This window comes from Crassostrea angulata, chromosome 2 (genome assembly GCF_025612915.1).
Source record: "Crassostrea angulata isolate pt1a10 chromosome 2, ASM2561291v2, whole genome shotgun sequence".
In the NCBI taxonomy this organism is placed as follows: domain Eukaryota; kingdom Metazoa; phylum Mollusca; class Bivalvia; order Ostreida; family Ostreidae; genus Magallana; species Magallana angulata.
Window position 1 is genome coordinate 56,599,922 of NC_069112.1, and position 18,379 is coordinate 56,618,300.

The 18,379-nt window shown below is 33.3% G+C and overlaps 1 protein-coding gene across 1 annotated transcript in view; it reads left to right on the forward strand.

Moving 5' to 3' along the window:
• Positions 1–109: 109 nt before the first annotated feature.
• Positions 110–18,379, forward strand: part of LOC128172592 (uncharacterized) — a 38,511-nt gene continuing 20,241 nt past the window's right edge. The window contains exon 1 of the mRNA XM_052838378.1: positions 110–208. Within this exon, the coding sequence (XP_052694338.1) occupies positions 148–208 (61 nt within the window). The 5' untranslated portion in view covers positions 110–147. The remainder of the gene's footprint in view (positions 209–18,379) is intronic.

Genomic DNA, 18,379 nt, shown 5'->3' on the forward strand with positions numbered 1-18,379 from the left:
TAAAGTCACCCTCTCTATTTTATTCTGATAAAGCATTACTTATGCATATATACATGTATTTGCTTCCGTTATTTCAACTTGCCCAGGCTTTTTAAACCCCGAAATTAACTTCCTGGATTGTTTAATATACGAAGAGCACATTTTTTGATGGAGTCAATTTTGTTGTTTTCTTTTTGCTCTGCACTGGTCACTCTTGGAAAGGCGTATGGTAAGATAGTTTGATGACTTAGTTATTTATTACATTTGATAAACGAAAAAAAAAAAATCATTGGTACAAGTTATTGTACGAGTTCATATGCATATTTATTCATGTAATGTGAAACTTTGCGTTTTAGTATGATTTCATTCCTTATTTTTATTAAATAGACAAACAGAAGTCAATTTTTTATTTCAATCCCTAACAAAACTGCACAAATAATTATTCATATGTATAAGTATATTTACCATTCCCTTACAGACTCCAATGCATTTGAGCAATAGAATAAACTTTACTAGAATTTCTTTACTATAAACAAACAAATAGTAGCCGGTGTAATGAAGAATAATGACCCCCGTAGAATAATGACCGGGGGTCATTTTTCTACGTTGAAAAATGACCCCCTGGTCATTATTCTACGCAGAAAAATGACCCCCCGGTCATTATTCTACGTAGAAAAATGACCCTTTGCCTGAAGAATAAGTGTAATCTTCATAAAAATGAGCACACTCCACATGAAGAAAAGTGACCCCTGTAGATTAATGACCCCCTTGTAGATTAAAGTTTTTCAGCATATTATTTTATTATTTGTGAAATAGTCTTTTCACTATTGTAATTTTTACTGCTGCAGTTTACAGAAAGTAACAGAAATTATCATTCATATTCAAATAAACTAAAAGGGGAAAGAAAGTCAAAAACATAATTTATTTATTTTAATAAAGTGGTGTAAATTATCACATGTGGTCATGCTGTTTTGAAAACAAAATACGTAATTAAGCCTTAATGAACGTTTGAAGTTGGAGAAATCGTATTTACTGGAGGCTGACATGATGTAGAACTCTTTTAAATTAAAAACCAAAAAAAAAAAAAATTATTTTGACGTCACACCATCTTTTCGGTTTGGTTTACATATACAAATGAATGTACACAGTGCTCTGTTTAACGCTGGTTTATACCTTTCTGTTACTCAAATAATCGACTAAACAAAATTGATAATGTTTGAGTTCACACGTCAATCTAAAGAATAAATACATGTATCATTATATGCATTTTTATAAGTAAATGACAGCTGTTAATCTGCTATCATTCAAAGTTGAAAACAACCTCGATGAAATTTTTTATTCCAAGTCAAGTTCTTCGCTAACTGAATAAATGTTATAATTGTAATCGGGATGTTTAAAATTCATTCTTTAAAGTCGGAATTACCATGTCGAAATAACGATGGCAGGCATTTTCTATGATACTTGGCATCTGTTGACAATTTCCACATTTACGCGGAGATTTCTCCGACACTAACCTCCGCTTTTAGATTTCAACGAACATGCTCCATTTGACGTTAGTTTGTAGTTTGCAAAGGTAAAAGAACGGTCTGAAATCAATATTGTTTCAAATTTTCCAGAACTTGTCATTTAGAGCGAATATCATGATGTTATGTTGATAAGACAAACTGGAATAGATGGTGTGACGTCATATATTAAAGTTCAATTGCAGCCCCCATGGCGGCGTGAAATTTAAATTAAGCGATCGATTTTCTTGATTTATTCATTGTTCCGAGGTTTTTGATGAAAATAAATACAATTTACAATTAAAGTATATGATAATTAATCGATTTATTGTACAACATATTTTTAGTTTCCTTCCCCTTTAAAGTGAAAGAAGGGGTATATCTTAGAAAATAAAAATCCTTCCGTTATAACAAGGTATTGAGGTATTGCATCGGGGTATGGTTGTCATCTTAACAATTACATTTACATATATGTATGGTGTTCCGATAGGGCCAATTCGACTTAAGTTGCAAGGGCGATAGTGCGAAGGCGAAGGAGCAAAAGTGCGAAGATCCGACGACGAAGCGCGAAGATGTGATGCATAAAGTGCGAAGGTGCGAAGGCGAAGGAGCGATACTACTATCGCTACTTCCCAACTTTGCACTCTGGCCTTCGCATCTTCGCACTTTCGCCCTCGCCTTTTTTTATTGCATTCAGTAAGTCTCGGTCGATTACATAGAATTTAATACAGGCACCGTACTCGCCAAGGTTTTCCGATTAATCGATGCTATTATTGGTACGCATGCGCTAGGCCATCGCTCTTACTATGAATGTTTATAAATATTTTAATGTGTACATGTAACATATATGTTAACCAGTGCTGGCTATGCCTAATCATTATATACTCCACATAAAATGTAATGTCCGCCGTAATGTATACATATGCACTTCCAGACTCCTGTCACTTACCAGCCGTCTGATTACCGTGGACCAAACACAATAACATTCTAATTTCATTATGCGACACTCCTTGCTCATACATGGATCTAGAGGGGGAGAGGGGGTCCGCCCCACCGGAAAATTCAATATCAATCATTTTACGCAGTAAAAGAGAGGGAGTCCGGACCCTATCCCCCTTGATAATTTAATTTTATTAATTTTATTTTTAAAAAATCCTAAAATATGCCTTGGAACCCTTTAAATGATGGAGAGCTATGCAATTATAAAACATAGGTAATCACAGATTACAAAGCTCACCGAGACGAGGCATCACCTTTATGAGGCATCACCTTTATGAGACCACCTTTATCATATTATTTGAAAACCATCCTTTATGATCTTGGATATTCATGGATTCTGTTTTGACACAAAATCGTATATTATCTGTTAAAAAATGGTATGATAATCATATGTCCATATGTTAATCAATACAATAATATACAATTAAAAGTGCATCTAATCATACTTACAATATATATCATATAAAACCATAAAATACCGTAAAAAATTGTGAGATATGATATTGTAACGTATGATATGAAATTGTATTGTGTTTTACATTATAATTGTGTTTGATCAAATAATAGAATATCATAAAACATAATACAATATAGTATTATATGAAACAATATCATATTGCAATAAAACATCATAACATTGAAACATATGATATTATATTGTAAAATTAAGCATTGAATCATTATTTTTTTAAAGATGTGGTCTCATAACTGCAACGGTGTGTGCATACAAATTGTATTACGCGCGCTAGCGCATAATAACAGATCGTTATCCGGTTTGAAGTCGCGAGAAGAGTCAGTTCCTGTTCCTCGATAAATATTGAAGAAATACTTAATGTATTCATATGCACCAGATTTGATGATTGGGTCTTCTGTGTTGTGCGTAAATATCACTCAAATCAACCAATGCAATTAAATAGAGGGAAAGAAAGTAAACGTAAATATTATAGTATGATATTGTATTGTATGGTACTGTATCATATTTGATACATAATATGATATTGTATAATATAATACATATAATTTGATATCATATCAAATGATACAATATCATGGGATAAAGTAAAATATTATATAATACAATCATATCATACACATTGTATCATATGATACAATAATATATATCAAAGTATCATAAAATACAATTTCATGTGATATGATAATATATCATATAAACCAATATCATATTATACAATATCGTATGATACGATATTTTATAATATTGTATCATAAAAATCAATACTATACATAACAATATCACGATACAATATCATATCATAAAATATAAAAAAAAATGATACAATATTTAATCGTAATCATATAACGTTTTACAATATAACATATGGTATAATATTGCATCCTATTAAAAAATAGTGTTTCAAATCATACAATACGATATCATAGGAATCATGTCACATCATTTAACAACAACCACATCTATCTATCAAGCAGGTTTGAGTGAGGTAGGAGATTTCTTTAACATCCTTGATAATGGAGATCAGGCTCTGCATCTAAAGCAACCTCTACGTTTCATTTATAATATAGTTAAATCAACTATGCAAGCTATCATCTATAAAACATGTGACTTGTTCCAAAAAACTAAACCTCATCAAAAAACCTATGGCTCTGATTCAAGATTCAAGTCTGTCAGGTGCATCAGTATCATAAGACGCACCATCCATACAAGTTTAATGAAGTTAGGACCAGTAGTAACTAAGATATAATCATTAGAGGGCACCTGCAACAAAAACTTTAACCAGCTCCAAAAACCTTAACCTCCTCCATGATCCGAACAATCTGATCAATAGCTCAGATTCAGCACTCAAGCCTGTCTGGTGCATCAGTATCATAAGACACACCATCCATGCAAGTTTGGTGAAGTACGGACCAGCAGTAACTTAGATATTGCTATTAAAGGGCACCTGCAAAAAAAAATTTTAACCTGCTCCAAAAACCTTAACCTCCTCCAGCATCTGAAAGTTAGGAACCAGATTCAGTAGGTCCAGATGCATCATTCATGTAATTTTGGTAAAGAGATGACAAGTAATAGCTTAGATACAGGAGCTGCAACTAAAACTTTAACCAGCTCCGGACGCCGACGCCGGGGGTATAGCATATGCTCCCATTGACTTCGTCTCGGTGAGCTAAAAAGACGAAAGCGCGAAGTTTTGAAGGCGAGAGTGCGAAGTTGCAAAGGCGAAGAAGCAATAGTAGTATCACTTATTCGCCTTCGCAACTTAGCACTTTCGTCTTCGCATCTTCGCGCTTCGCCGTCGCATCTTCTATATTTTTCATATTGTTCATGAATTATACTTGCATTGAGGATTTCCACAATACAAACTGCTGGCTATACAAGTTCATCACCCAGAATTAATGATGAACCAAAATTATGAAAAGTTTACTCCACTGTTAGGCATTATAACCAAGCTGAAGTTAGTAGGCACTGACAGCAGCCATTACGCCAGTAGAGGTTAACGGCCAATAAGAAAAATCGTCAAAGAACTGAGAGGACTCGTACAGAAAATATATTTTTCTTTATCCTCGGCATACTTTTGTTTAGTTAATATCAAGATGATTAATGCTTCAATAGTTTGTATGAGCATATTGGTAACTTTGGATACAATAAAGATCGTGTGAGCAAAATCAAGCGGGATATAAACCCCTAACATGGGCCCTAACCTCTTATCAACGCTTTTAGAAACAATCTTTTCTAATTATAATCGATCAGTGTTTATTATCTATTTAGATTTACTATAGTCAGATACTCTTCACAAATTTGCTCCAAAAGAATAAAGTCTATTCATGATCACAAAACAACATTACAACAAATGTTTAGAATATTGATGTTCATGTATTACGTAGAAGAAAACAAAACTAACGCAGAATGATTTTTTTAAAAGAAGTATTCATATTCCTACGTTACCTGCCCATTAGTCTTTTTCCATAAAGATATATACATGTATCATTCTTCGATTGACAATTCATCCACCAATGAATATTGCTAATATCATTACAACAATTATTCTTTCATGATTATTGTTCGTTCATTATCACACATATCCTCATTGTGTATGGATTTTTCTTAATTTGAGTCATTTCCCACCGTATGTCGACGAGAGAAGTAACGTAACTACGAAAGCCGAGAAGGATCATTCGAGATTCGAGATTCGAAATACGAGATTCGAAATACGAGATTCGATATCTAAATTAACCAATCAAATCATAGATCTGAAACCTGTATCCTAGCAACATCAAACTGTTCTAAATAAAGATCATTCGTACATGCTTTTTCCTACAAATAAATGTCTTAATAGCTCTTATATAGTGGTTATAAAATAGTTTAAACAACAATTTTAACCCGAAGTGTATTCGCCCCAACTGTGTAAAAATCGGCTCGCGAAGAAAGATCTGTTTAATCTAAATGTTTTAGCTATGAAACGAAACTCAAAAAAATAATTGACATGTCAAAATATAGGTTATGATAAAGTTTTAAACCATAGAAGATATAATGATTTACAACCTCAAAGACAAAAATCCAGATAAGAATAGTGTATTGTAGGGTATGGCAATGCCATTGTCGATATGAGAGAGAGAGAGAGAGAGAGAGAGAGAGAGAGAGAGAGAGAGAGAGAGAGAGAGACAGAGACAGACAGACAGACAGACAGACAGACAGACAGACACAGAGATATTTGTAGTGTCAAATTCAGTTTGATTTAGAATTTGAAATTGATTTGATTTGTTACAGGCATATATAGACAATTATTAAGCCTCTAAAACGAGAAAAGAGAGGAGGTAGCTAGGGTAGGGCAGACCAACTAGCAAGCTTTAATTTTAACGGTGTTAGCGCACCTGTGATTTACATCGACTCTCTCTCTCTCTCTCTCTCTCTCTCTCTCTCTCTCTCTCTCTCTCTCTCTCTCTCTCTCTCTCTCTCTTATCACCTAGCATTTCCTTTTCCGTGAGGGGGCTTGGGGTATTTGTGATGTCTTACATTAGCTAGCGAAAATGATAAAAAAAAACATGAAATTTTCTTTAAATTGTGTGCGGATGTTGTACGCCAATAATCTGTTTTCAGTATATACATTTCAAGAGGGGGAGGGGGGGGGAGCGGTTATATAGTTCTAATTAATTTGTTTTTCTGTCCCCACTTTGTTTTTTCTTCGTTTTCCAGGGTTTTTTTATTTGGCTCGGCAAATTAATATAAAACTTTCTGTGTAGCTCCATAACGATGCACTGTAGATAAATTATGAGTAGTTTTACTTTTGATAAACAGTTACATATCCGTACTTGATTTTTAATTTGACTCTTATAATCGGATTTAATATTCCAATAATTATAGGGTAGGAAAGAGTAGACGGGACTTTTTGCGCATATCCTACTGTACCTTTCATTCAACACAGGTATTAGCACTCATCGAGTTCGACTTGCTTTCCTTTTCTTTCATCCACTGGATTTAAAGCTATTAATTTTTGAAAATATTTTGAATTTATGGCCTGATTATATATAAATTAGAGCTGCGCTGGTGCATATATTTACCCAAATGGACCAAAATATAACCAAATGAATCTAAAAGTTTTGACAAAATTAGTTTTAAACGTACGACTCTTTTTTTCAATTCTAATCGGGTATGTCCTTTAAAAAAATCTTGAACCACACACATTTTAGCAAATAAAACGACAATTGTTTCATTTTTTTATGGGGAGGGAGGTGGTGCCGGTAAAGGACATGTATTGCTTGTGGCAGTTGTGCTATACTCTCATTTGTTATAATAGGTAATACTACATATTGATATAATATGAAAGTTTCCAATTACACTGTACATAACTTCTATCATTTTTTTGACCCGTGCGATAGTTTAAAACAATTTTCAAAGCATTTAATGTAATTCAACCGATCATTTTTGAAATTTAATTTTCTGGATCCCCGCCTGATACGTCCGCCTTCTTGTATATTAGAAATACATGTACGTTGACCATATGTACACATTAACTTCATCGGCTATGTTATGGGACGATAACATTTTTTATCAATGTTTTTGCAGGATATGTAACAAATAACAGCCTATTTGTGGGTTTTTGCACTGATTATTTGAGATAATTTGCCGCCATCTTTTATGCATTCCACACACCACTCACAGTTTCTTTATTTGGTGTTCTGTGTGTATGGCGACAAATTGGTAAATTTGCACCACTTAACCCCTGTAGCTTCATCCTGATTACATTTTATCTGGCTAAGTGTAATGTAGTAGTATATTAAATACACACATCTTTGTTTGCAGTGCTTATTTACATCTTTAGAGATTTACTTACAAAAAAGTAAACATTTGTTTGACTTATATGTAATTATTGTCAATTTTGGTGCGGTGGGAGGTAGGGGGGTAGGAAACTACAGAGAAACTTAACTTGACTCTGAAACATATGCCTTTATTCTTTCTTGTTGATAGATCAATGAATGAACTATAACAAAATATATGTACAACAATTAATTTTGAAATATTCATGCACAATCAAATAAAGGGTTTTACTGTTCTCTGCACAAGAAATCGGCAATGTGAACAAATTGGCACCCTATCATCCCTACCTTTAATTGTAGAGAGTAGGTATCCTTCTATATTGAAAACAATTCCAAAAGTAAGACTCATAATAAGTTGTTTACTGAGGAAAAGGAAAAAAAATGTATTTATTAATAATTCCGTATGATGTGATAATATCTCAATGATTTGTTTATAATCATAGTACTAGTGTATCACTGTATGCATACATAAAAACGATAAGTAATGCTTATATTTATTAGTGAAACAGGACAGATTATTTATATTTAGATTATTTAGATACATATACTAATCTTCATGCGGGGATCTAGAAAGGAGGGGGTCAGGGGATCTGGACCCCCTCCTCGGGAAAATTGGAGCTTATTAAATTTACATAGTAAAATTTTTTAAAATTGGCCTAGGACCCCCTACAGAAAAAATTAGCTACGCTTATGAAGTTCTCTACCATAACCGCATTTTTACACAAAAGGGGTGAATAAACCCGGGTTTTAAACTATTACTGGTGGTGAAATACCTTAGGGTTCAAACGCATCAGGTGGAAATGCACCAGGGCAAACAAAATCACTTAGATCCGCGAAGCACACTGCATTATTACTAGTCTACTTAGATATTCTGTGTAAAAGTAAATACAAATAATTATTTAGTTAGGTAGGGAGAAGTGAACATAGCATTTATTTGTATATAAGAGCATGTACGTATGATTTTTATTTAGAACAGTTTGATGTCGCTAGGATACATATTTTCAGATCCTTGATTTGATTGGTTAATTTAGATATTGAATCTCGAATTTCGAATCTCGAACCTCGTATTTCGAATCTCGTATTTCGAATCTCGAATCTCGAATGATCCTTCTCGGCTTTCGTACGTAACTGTTAACAATCATGCAATTTGTGGCAATGTCAGAATGTTTTGCGTGTCCGTGCTACGGATATGAAAAACTATATACAGCGATATATTTACAAGTTCGGTGTTTATAATTTCAAAATCAGTTGAACAGATTGAAAAATTAAGTAACTTCAAAGTCATTTCTTGGATACGGGGTAACCAATTTCTATTCATGTTTACGGGGGGGGGGGTAATTCTTCTATGGGGGTCATTTTCCTTCATGTTTAACATGAAGAAAAATAACCCCTGGGTCTTTCTTCTTCAGAAAAATCCAATTATTCTTCAGCTAGGGGGTCATTATTCTACCTAGAAAAATGACCCCCGGTCATTATTCTACGGGGGTCATTATTCTTCATTACACCGGCACCAGTAATATAATATGTGCATTTCGTAAACAACAATTTTTTTCAACATTTTTTTTTTATTTTGAAATACATATAGAGACGCATGCGGCTCAATTTCAGTTTACGTAATATAATTATCAAACATAGGCCTCTGAGTCCCTGACAATCCATCAGATTCCCTTCAGAATAAAAACCTGGATCTGTGAATGTTTTTGTTGATCACCCAAGTCTCCTAACGGAGACTCTACATCTTATTCTGTGCAAATCCATAAAATATCAAATTTTCCGTAACTAAAATAATTTTTTAAAAGTTCAATGCATGAACTTGTTGTTGTTGATGTTGATTTAAAACTAGGTGGTCAAAATCTCCTGCTACATGTAATATAGAAAACAAAACTACTAGTGTATGCTAGGAGGCAAGACTTGACCTGTGAAAATTCCAGTGACGATGGATCTCCTCCAAGGAAAATTAGTTTACATTGATACCAGAATGTAAACTGTCAAAAAATGCACCGTTTTTTTTTAAAATGAAACATTTAAACTATGAAAAAACTGAAAAACAAATAATGTAATTTTAAGTAATCACAAGTAATCATGATTACAATGAGGAAAAGTAATCTAATGTAATTGATTACTTTTAAAAATGGATGTAATTAGCCTGTAATCGATTACTTTTAAAACCCAAAGTAATTGTAATTTAATCGATTACTTTTGAAAGTAATCGACCCCATCCCTGGCATCTACTTTCAATATCAGTACATCATTGCATTTAAATAATATTTAGATTCACCAAGAATGTTCATTTCCTTTTTTCGTAAAGTGTCTCATTTAAAAGAACGATTTGAGTTCGTAACTGAAGAAATTTCTTAAAGAGACAGTACAGCTGAGAAACATGTATGTTTTACTTCAAGGTTAGCAATATCATCGTTAGGAAATAAAAAAAATGACCATGATTGTGACAGTTAAAGTACATAAAAACACTTTCAAGTACTTTAGTAACAATTATGGGTTTCCGGAATTTAAAGCGACGTACAAATCGGATTTATCTTATATCATTTATTTGTGCCACGTGGATTTTGTTTGACAGTAGTTGACACGTGCTGAAAACTACAAGATCTTCACCCAACTACGGTCATCATTTAATACGAAGTAAAATGACTATAGCTAAAGGGACACATCATCACTTTATCGAAAACTCATAAAAGGTCTCCCAATTTCAATTTATTTAATTTGAACATGAACGGACTTAGATATGGTAAATATTAAGGGGTCTCAACTTTGTTTGTAGCATCTCCATTAATGAAATTAAAAACATAAAAAGTAAACTATTTACTTACAAAATAATAATTCTGGATATTAAAACATTTCTTCAAAATTACAATAAATTTGGGACCAAATCAACACACTTTGAAAAACAGTTTTCAAGGTGCGTTATATTCAAGACCAAATTAACCCACTTTGAAAAAAAAAATCATTATGAAGGTACAACGCACTTTGAAAAAAAATGTAGAAATCACAAATTCTAGAACTGAAATTTCTGATTTGTTGATAGTATGATGATTTGTTAACGCTAGTGAATCTCATTTATAGTCTTTGAGAATAAGGTTGGGTGTGAGAGTTGGGGTTAACCAAAGATACATGTCAATTACAAGTACACCATTTTACTGAGTACAGGAAAAGGGTCCCCTGCCTCATTTTGTCTTACAAAACATATGATATTCAGCAACTTCAAGTAAACATTTCAGATCGGAGAAAGATTACGCTTTCTTTTAAATTGAATAGATTGTTATTAAAAATGAGCAGACCGAACAATACTTTCTCCACTGGTATGTTAAAGAGTCGATGAGTGTTTCAACTTGTAAAAATAGCGACATCAATCAACTAAACTTGTCGTTAATTTACTAGGACCCGACACTCGAAACCATATCATATTCTTTACATTCCTTTGCTTGTTATGATAACAATAACAATAGTTACAAGAAATCACATTGACGCAAGCGTCAAATGGGCCGCAAAAATATAATTGTTGTATAAATCATAACTACAAAGAAAATAACGAGTTGGTTGTACTAATATATATTTAATGGTAGATTTTAATTTTAATAACTATATTTTCAGCAACTCGTTTTTAACATTTTACTTTTATTCAGAATAGAGTTCGATAATTTTTTTTCAAAAATGGAATTATAAATCTTCTATACACTACAGTTTATAAAGATAATCATTGTTATTTCAAAAGAATTTAAAAAAAAATAAATCAGGTTAGCTCAAATTTTCAGGTCAATACAAATTTTCAGTTTTTTCATATTTTTGCGTAAAAAAATGATATGGATGTCATTTCATGATAATTTTCTACCACAAAGCACATGGCAATATAATAAATTCACACACAAGGTCATTTTATTTGACGCAGCACATAGAAATTCAAATACATCATTTATATAAAAGTTCATGTCATTCAGGTCTTTAGTATTTCAGGTCTTTAGTATGTCCCGTATACTGATCCCAATACAATGGAAAACTCCGAAATTTTCCGAATAGATTATAGTCTCGATAAAAACACGTCTATGACCAACTTTTCGTTTACAATCAAAACAAAAAATATGTAATATTTTTAAAAGGCATAAAACATATTTCTACATACAATTTTACTTATAATTGATAAAAATGAGCATAATATTAATTCATGAAAAAAAAACTATCCCGCAGAAACGCAGTTACAATATTTAAATGTGTATCAAATAACGGACCGCCTCCTGGCGGCCCGTAATAATGGTAGTTATAGAGTGTTTCGGCAGTTCTGAATTAGAAATGTCCGCCTCATCAGGGGTGCAAGCTTAGATGAAGCATTTATTGTTGAAGTTTTGATCTGATTAAAATGTCGCCTACATTGTTATGCTTGTTATAAGCGATTATTGGTTCCGATTTGAATAAATCTCTGCAGATTGGGTCTGTAATCATTTTGTTTCAATATTTTAGAATGAGTCTCCTCAGTTCTTTGAGACTTGGGTTATATTTGATAATCAGGACAGTTTGTTGTTGGTGTTTTTGTTTGTTTGATTTATGCAAGAGTATCTCCCTCTTTGTGTTGGTTATTTGCGCTATTAAGAGGTCCATGTCGTTGGAAGAGTAACTTCTCTTTGACAAATATGTCTTAAAATTTCCTAGAATTTCCTCTAGTTCACGAGGGTCATTTGTATTCCTCGCATGTCTTATGCATTCTCCTTTGATAAACACTTTGAACACTGCTGGGTTGTGTGCACTATTTCTATGCAGATACTGGAAGTTATTAGTTGGTTTAATGTATGATTTAAGGTCAAGCTTGTTTTGGGCAAGAAATCGTTGACCTTTAAAAACGAGCGTGTCCAGGTAAGTCACAGAGTTGTGAGCAATTTCAAAAGTAAAGTTGCGATGTTTATGGCAACTATTGCCTATGTCAAAAAATTCCATCATATCGTTTTCAGTGCCGTCAAATATGATAAAGCCGTCATCTCTAAAACGGCCATGAAAATGAGTTTGCTTGGCGTGTTTGAATTTTGACATAATAAATTTTGTAATCTTATACATCCTAATGTCCGGTAATTCCGGTGAAGGCAGAGCCCCCTTGCCACAGCCGATAATTTGTTTATAATACTTTCTGTCAAATTCGAAGTAGTTGTTATCTCATACACATATGAGCAGAAAGAGGAGATCTTTGACATCTGGATGTTGAATGCAGTATTCACTTTTGTTTGCGTTGTTGTATGCATCGTGTACCGCACTTAATAATTCGTCAAATTCCATGTTTGTATACATACTAGTAACATCATATGTTACTAATAGTACGTGAGGTGGATATTCCTGTGACTCGATTTTATTAATAAAATCGGTTGTGTCCTTTATGTAAGTAAATTATTATCTTACAATGGGTATAAGAAAACAGTCACAGTATGCACCGATATTCCTTGTCGGCGTCTCACACTGTGATATAATTGGTCGTCGCGGTGGGAGTTGTCTGATGCTACAGATATTGTTAATTAAGGCGTTTCGGACATCGTCTTTGATTTTGTGTATTTTAGGGAGCAGGTACAATTGTTCGCATTTCAGTGCGGGTTTATTGTCTTTAAGGAAGCGATAAGTTTATTTGTCTAATGACTCCTGTACATGCATCTCGTTAATTTTGTCTTGTATGCAGTTGTGTAGTTCTTTCAGATCGGGTTTTTTCAACTTGTATGTAATGTTTATATTTGAGTTGGCGTTCGGTATACGGTTGTTTGACCATTATAACTATTGTGTTGCTTATGTCAGTTTTTTGATAACAATGTTTTTATTGTCTTTGAAGGAAGACAAAGCCTCTCTTTCTTCTTTTGACAAATTATCCGTAAATCTTTTAGTTTGTAGGGATGTTAGCTCAAATTAAGTTTTATCGATATACTCCTCAAGAGCATTGCAATTTTTTGGGGGGGATATGACCCGATGATTTCCTAAAGGGATGAATTGTATAATCATCGCCAGTGCTATAGTGGTATGAGCATTTAAGTTTTCTAGCAAACTCATCAAAATCGTTGATCACCATTCTTTTGGCGTTATTGACTCTAGGAGCTAGGATAAATTTCATTGATGGTGTATTGAGATACGTCGAGGACATATTTTCGTGCAGTGCACGCACTTGACCCTTTTCCATCTGATACAATTTTGAGCGCAGTGCATTCTTTGATGCCTTTTTCCGTCTATTAAGGCATCGAGCCATTGAAATAGAGGAGTAATTGTTGCTGCGAGCAATTGGCAATGGTGTAAAACCCGTCTATTGCAAATTAGGATAGTGCATTAGAGGGAACTAGCTTTGATGTAAAATAATTATAATTAGATCATTATCCGTCTAAGTATCAAACGTTGATAAGTTAAAGGATTATATGTTCGGCTCAATCGGTAGGCTATCAAGCAACTGAATCTAGTATTATATTTAAGCACAAATTTCAAGGTGCAAGGACACGTGACTCATAAAAAACACGCCTCCTACGGATGGGTCTGCTTGCATTGCGTAAATAGACAAAAAGAAAAAGAAAAAAAAAATTATTGCATGACAAAATATATATTCTTGATATTCTTTACATACCAACAATTTATATATATATATATATATATATATATATATATATATATATATATATATATATATATATATATATATATATATATATATATATATATATATAATGATTTGATAATTATTGTCCAGATCAAAGCATTATTGTCAGAGTAATTATAAATCCACCCAGTATTGTCAATCTGGTCATATAGAACTAGCATGAATGAATATCAAAAAAATAAAAATAAAATTAAGCACCTGTCATTGTTTAAAAGAGTAAATAAGGCTGGTTCCTCGAGCGGCGGTGGTGGCCACGCTGGGGATAGTAACGGCGGGGAAATGGTCTGCGGTACTCACTTTCCCTTCTTTCCTTTTTGGGGTTATGTGATGCAGCAGGTTCAAGAAGCGCGTCCAACTTACTTTGGAATTGATGGATCTCTTTGGTTTGTGGTTCATTGATTTTTAGGATTCTGTTATTCAGATGTTTTTGTTCAATTTCAAAATCTCCGGACCTGGATTTCAACTTGCGGAGGGCCTCCGTTCGTACTCGATTGACTTCCGCCTCCTTTTCCTGTATCTGGGTTTCAAGGAATCCCAGTACGGAATCTACCGTTTCCTTTTTTGTTTTTCGGATAAGATCTTGCAAAAATCCTCAAATTTTGCGTTTTCTTCATTGGTCAAATTCAGGGTGCAGTGCAATTTTGCACTGAACTAAGGCAGTAATTTTCCAGTACGGTCGCCTTATGTTAGGCTCTCTTTTTGCTTGAGTAGCACCAGGGGTTTTTCCAAAATTTCTTTGAACTCGTTGAATTCTTCAGTCAAATTATGTTTGACATAAGAGGTTTCTCCTAAATTGATCGTTAGATCTAGGTCCCCAAAATTGGCCATTGCCTCCTGGTTTGATGGAATTTCGTAGTCCATGCTCGATTTCGTGTTGTTCTTATTTAATGACAGTTTGTTGAAGCGCTTGATCATACCGGGTGTTTTGGTAAAAGTGAGTGCAAATAGTGCGCAGGTCATTTATTTTACATACTTAGTAGATTGCAATGACTTTGTAGTGAGTATGCTATTTATGCGTAAAAGTATGATATTTAAATCAGTGAATTATTTATCAACTAAATAACCGGTATTAAGTTAAACAAAGAGATTGACTTTTAATTTTTTACAGTTCTTAACAATAAAATGACTTGTAAACAGAAAATGGATATAATATAGACTGTACAGGAATTCCCAAAAAATAAACAAAACAAAAAGACAAAATGTCAATTTTTGAGTACTTTTGTGACGACCGGGAGTTAGGCCAGATCATACAGAACATAGTAAACATATCTTCATACATTGATTTGTCTTTCCTCAAAGATTGAATGTTCAAGTTTTTGTTAATTTGTAGTTAATATCTTATTGAGAAATGGTTTTTGTATCGGGACCGGAAACGAACAAATGGAAGTGATTAAAGAAATTGAAAGTACATATTTTAGTACATTTACCTACGATACGTTACTATTCATCACATTGAGTAAAATGTTAAAAATAATCTAAAGTTAAAAATAAAAAATTCTGTTGCTTGAACGCTTCGTAGTGAGAACCGGAAGTGACGTATGACTAAATGAAAGCCCTTAAACACATGTTCAATCAAATGTCCATTATCCATACAAGTTTTGTGTCTTGATCGCTCACAGTTTCTGAGCTCTTGTGGGTACTTTGTTTTTAAAAAAGAAGGCTACCTGAGATATTTGAGAGTTCCCACCGGAAGTAGAATTCTTTTTTGTTTTTTTTTACCATATGTAGATGACTTTTGTATGTTTATAGCTTAAATGTTATCCCATGCTAAATAACTAACATATTTTAAATAAATCAAAATTGGGTGTACTTCCTGTGTCGACCGGAAGTTACGCCGGATAAAAAAAATAGCCTTAACATATGTACAAACACAAGTCTATCATCCAATAAAGTTTGGCTGTTCAAGTCATCACCGTGTTTGAGATTTCGTCGAAATAAGTTTTTTTGGTCTCGGGACAGGGAACGGACAAACAGAAGTGCTCAGTGAAAATTCAATTTATTTATTTTTGTTTACTTGCCTATCTCACATTATAATTTATCAAAGTAACTGAAACTATCAAATGAAAACAGTTAAACAGATAAACAGCTTGATTTGTTTGAACCGATAAACAGCTTGATTTGATTGAACCCTCCTGTGTGGACCGGAAGTGACGGTCGAGAAAAATGAAACTGGTTAAACACATCTTCAATCAAATGTCTATCATCCGTGAAAGTTTCGTGCTTTGATCACTTTAAGTTTCTGAGATCTCGTGGGTACAAAATGTGATTTAAAAAAGCTACCTGAGATAATTGAGATATCTCACTGGAAGTAGAATTTTTTTTGTTGGTATAACATCGCATAGATAACTTATGTATAGATTTATACTTATATATTTATTATATGGAAAAGGAATCTAATGCGTACAAATAATTATTTTTGAAGTGCTTCCGGTGACGACCAGAAGTTACGCCGAACAAAACAAAAATGTTTAAACACATCTTGAGCTATAGGTCTATCATCCCACAAAGTTTGGATGTCCAAGTGCTTGCCGATTCTGAGACCTCGAGGGAACAAGGTTTTTTGACGCAGGACAGGAAACGGACGACCGGAAATGATTTTTGAAAAATAAAGAAAAAAAAACCTCGAGATATTATCATTCTCTATCACCCCTACAAATTTCAGGGAAATCTATCAAGCCATCTCCGAGAAATTCTGCCGACAAAAAAGAAAAAAAAAGAAAGAAAGAAAAAACATTATAATCACTATAAGGTCTTCCGTTGAAAACAGAAGACTTTAATAATAATAAGAAATATTACAATCACTATAAGGTCTTCCGTTGGAAACGGAAGACCTTAAAAAGAAACAATAAAATCACTATAAGGTCTTCCGTTGGAAACGGAAGACATTAATAATAATAACTAGACTCTTGTTGCTATAGCAACAAAAAGGTCTTCCGTTCCTCATGTATTAATCTGTACAAAACATCCATTTATCTTGTAAACAGAAAATGGATATAATATAGACTGTACAGGAATTCCCAAAAAGTAAACAAAACAAAAACACAAAATGTCAATTTTTGAGTACTTTTGTGACGACCGGAAGTTAAGCCAGATCATACAGAACATTGTAAACATATCTTCATACATTGTTTAGTCTTTCCTCAAAGTTTGGATATTCAAGTTTTTGTTAATTTGTAGTTATTATCTTGTTGAGAAATGGTTTTTGTCTCGGGACCGGAAACGAACAAATGGAAGTGATTAAAGAAATTGAAAGTACATATTTTAGTACATTTACCTACGATACGTTACTGTTCATCACATTGAGTAAAAATGTTTTAAAAAATCTAAAGTTAAAAATAAAAATTTCTGTTGCTTGAACGCTTCGTAGTGAGAACCGGAAGTGACGTACGACTGAATGAAAGCCCTTAAACACATGTTCAATCAAATGTCCATTATCCATACAAATTTTGTGTCTTGATCGCTCACAGTTTCTTGGTTTGTTTTTAAAAAAGAAGGCTACCTGAGATATTTGAGAGTTCCCACCGGAAGTAGATTTTTTTTTGTTTTTTTACCATATGTAGATGACTTTTGTATTTTTATAGCTTAAATGTTATCCCATGCTAAATAACTAACATATTTTTAAAAAATCAAAATTGGGGTGTACTTCCTGTGTCGACCGGAAGTTACGCCGGATAAAAAATAGCCTTAACACATGTCCAAACATAAGTCTATCATTCTACAAAGTTTGGTTGTTCAAGTCATCACCGTTTTAGAGATTTCGTCGAAATAAGGTTTTTAGTCTTGGGACAGGAAACGGACAAACGGAAGTGCTCAGAGAAAATTCAATTTATCATTTTTTTGTTTACTTGCCTATCTCACATTATTATTTATCAAAATAACTGAAACTATCGAATGAAAACAGTTAAACGGATAAACAGCTTGATTTGTTTGAACTATTCCTGTGTGGACCGGAAGTGACGGTCGAGAAAAATGAAACTGGTTAAACACATCTTCA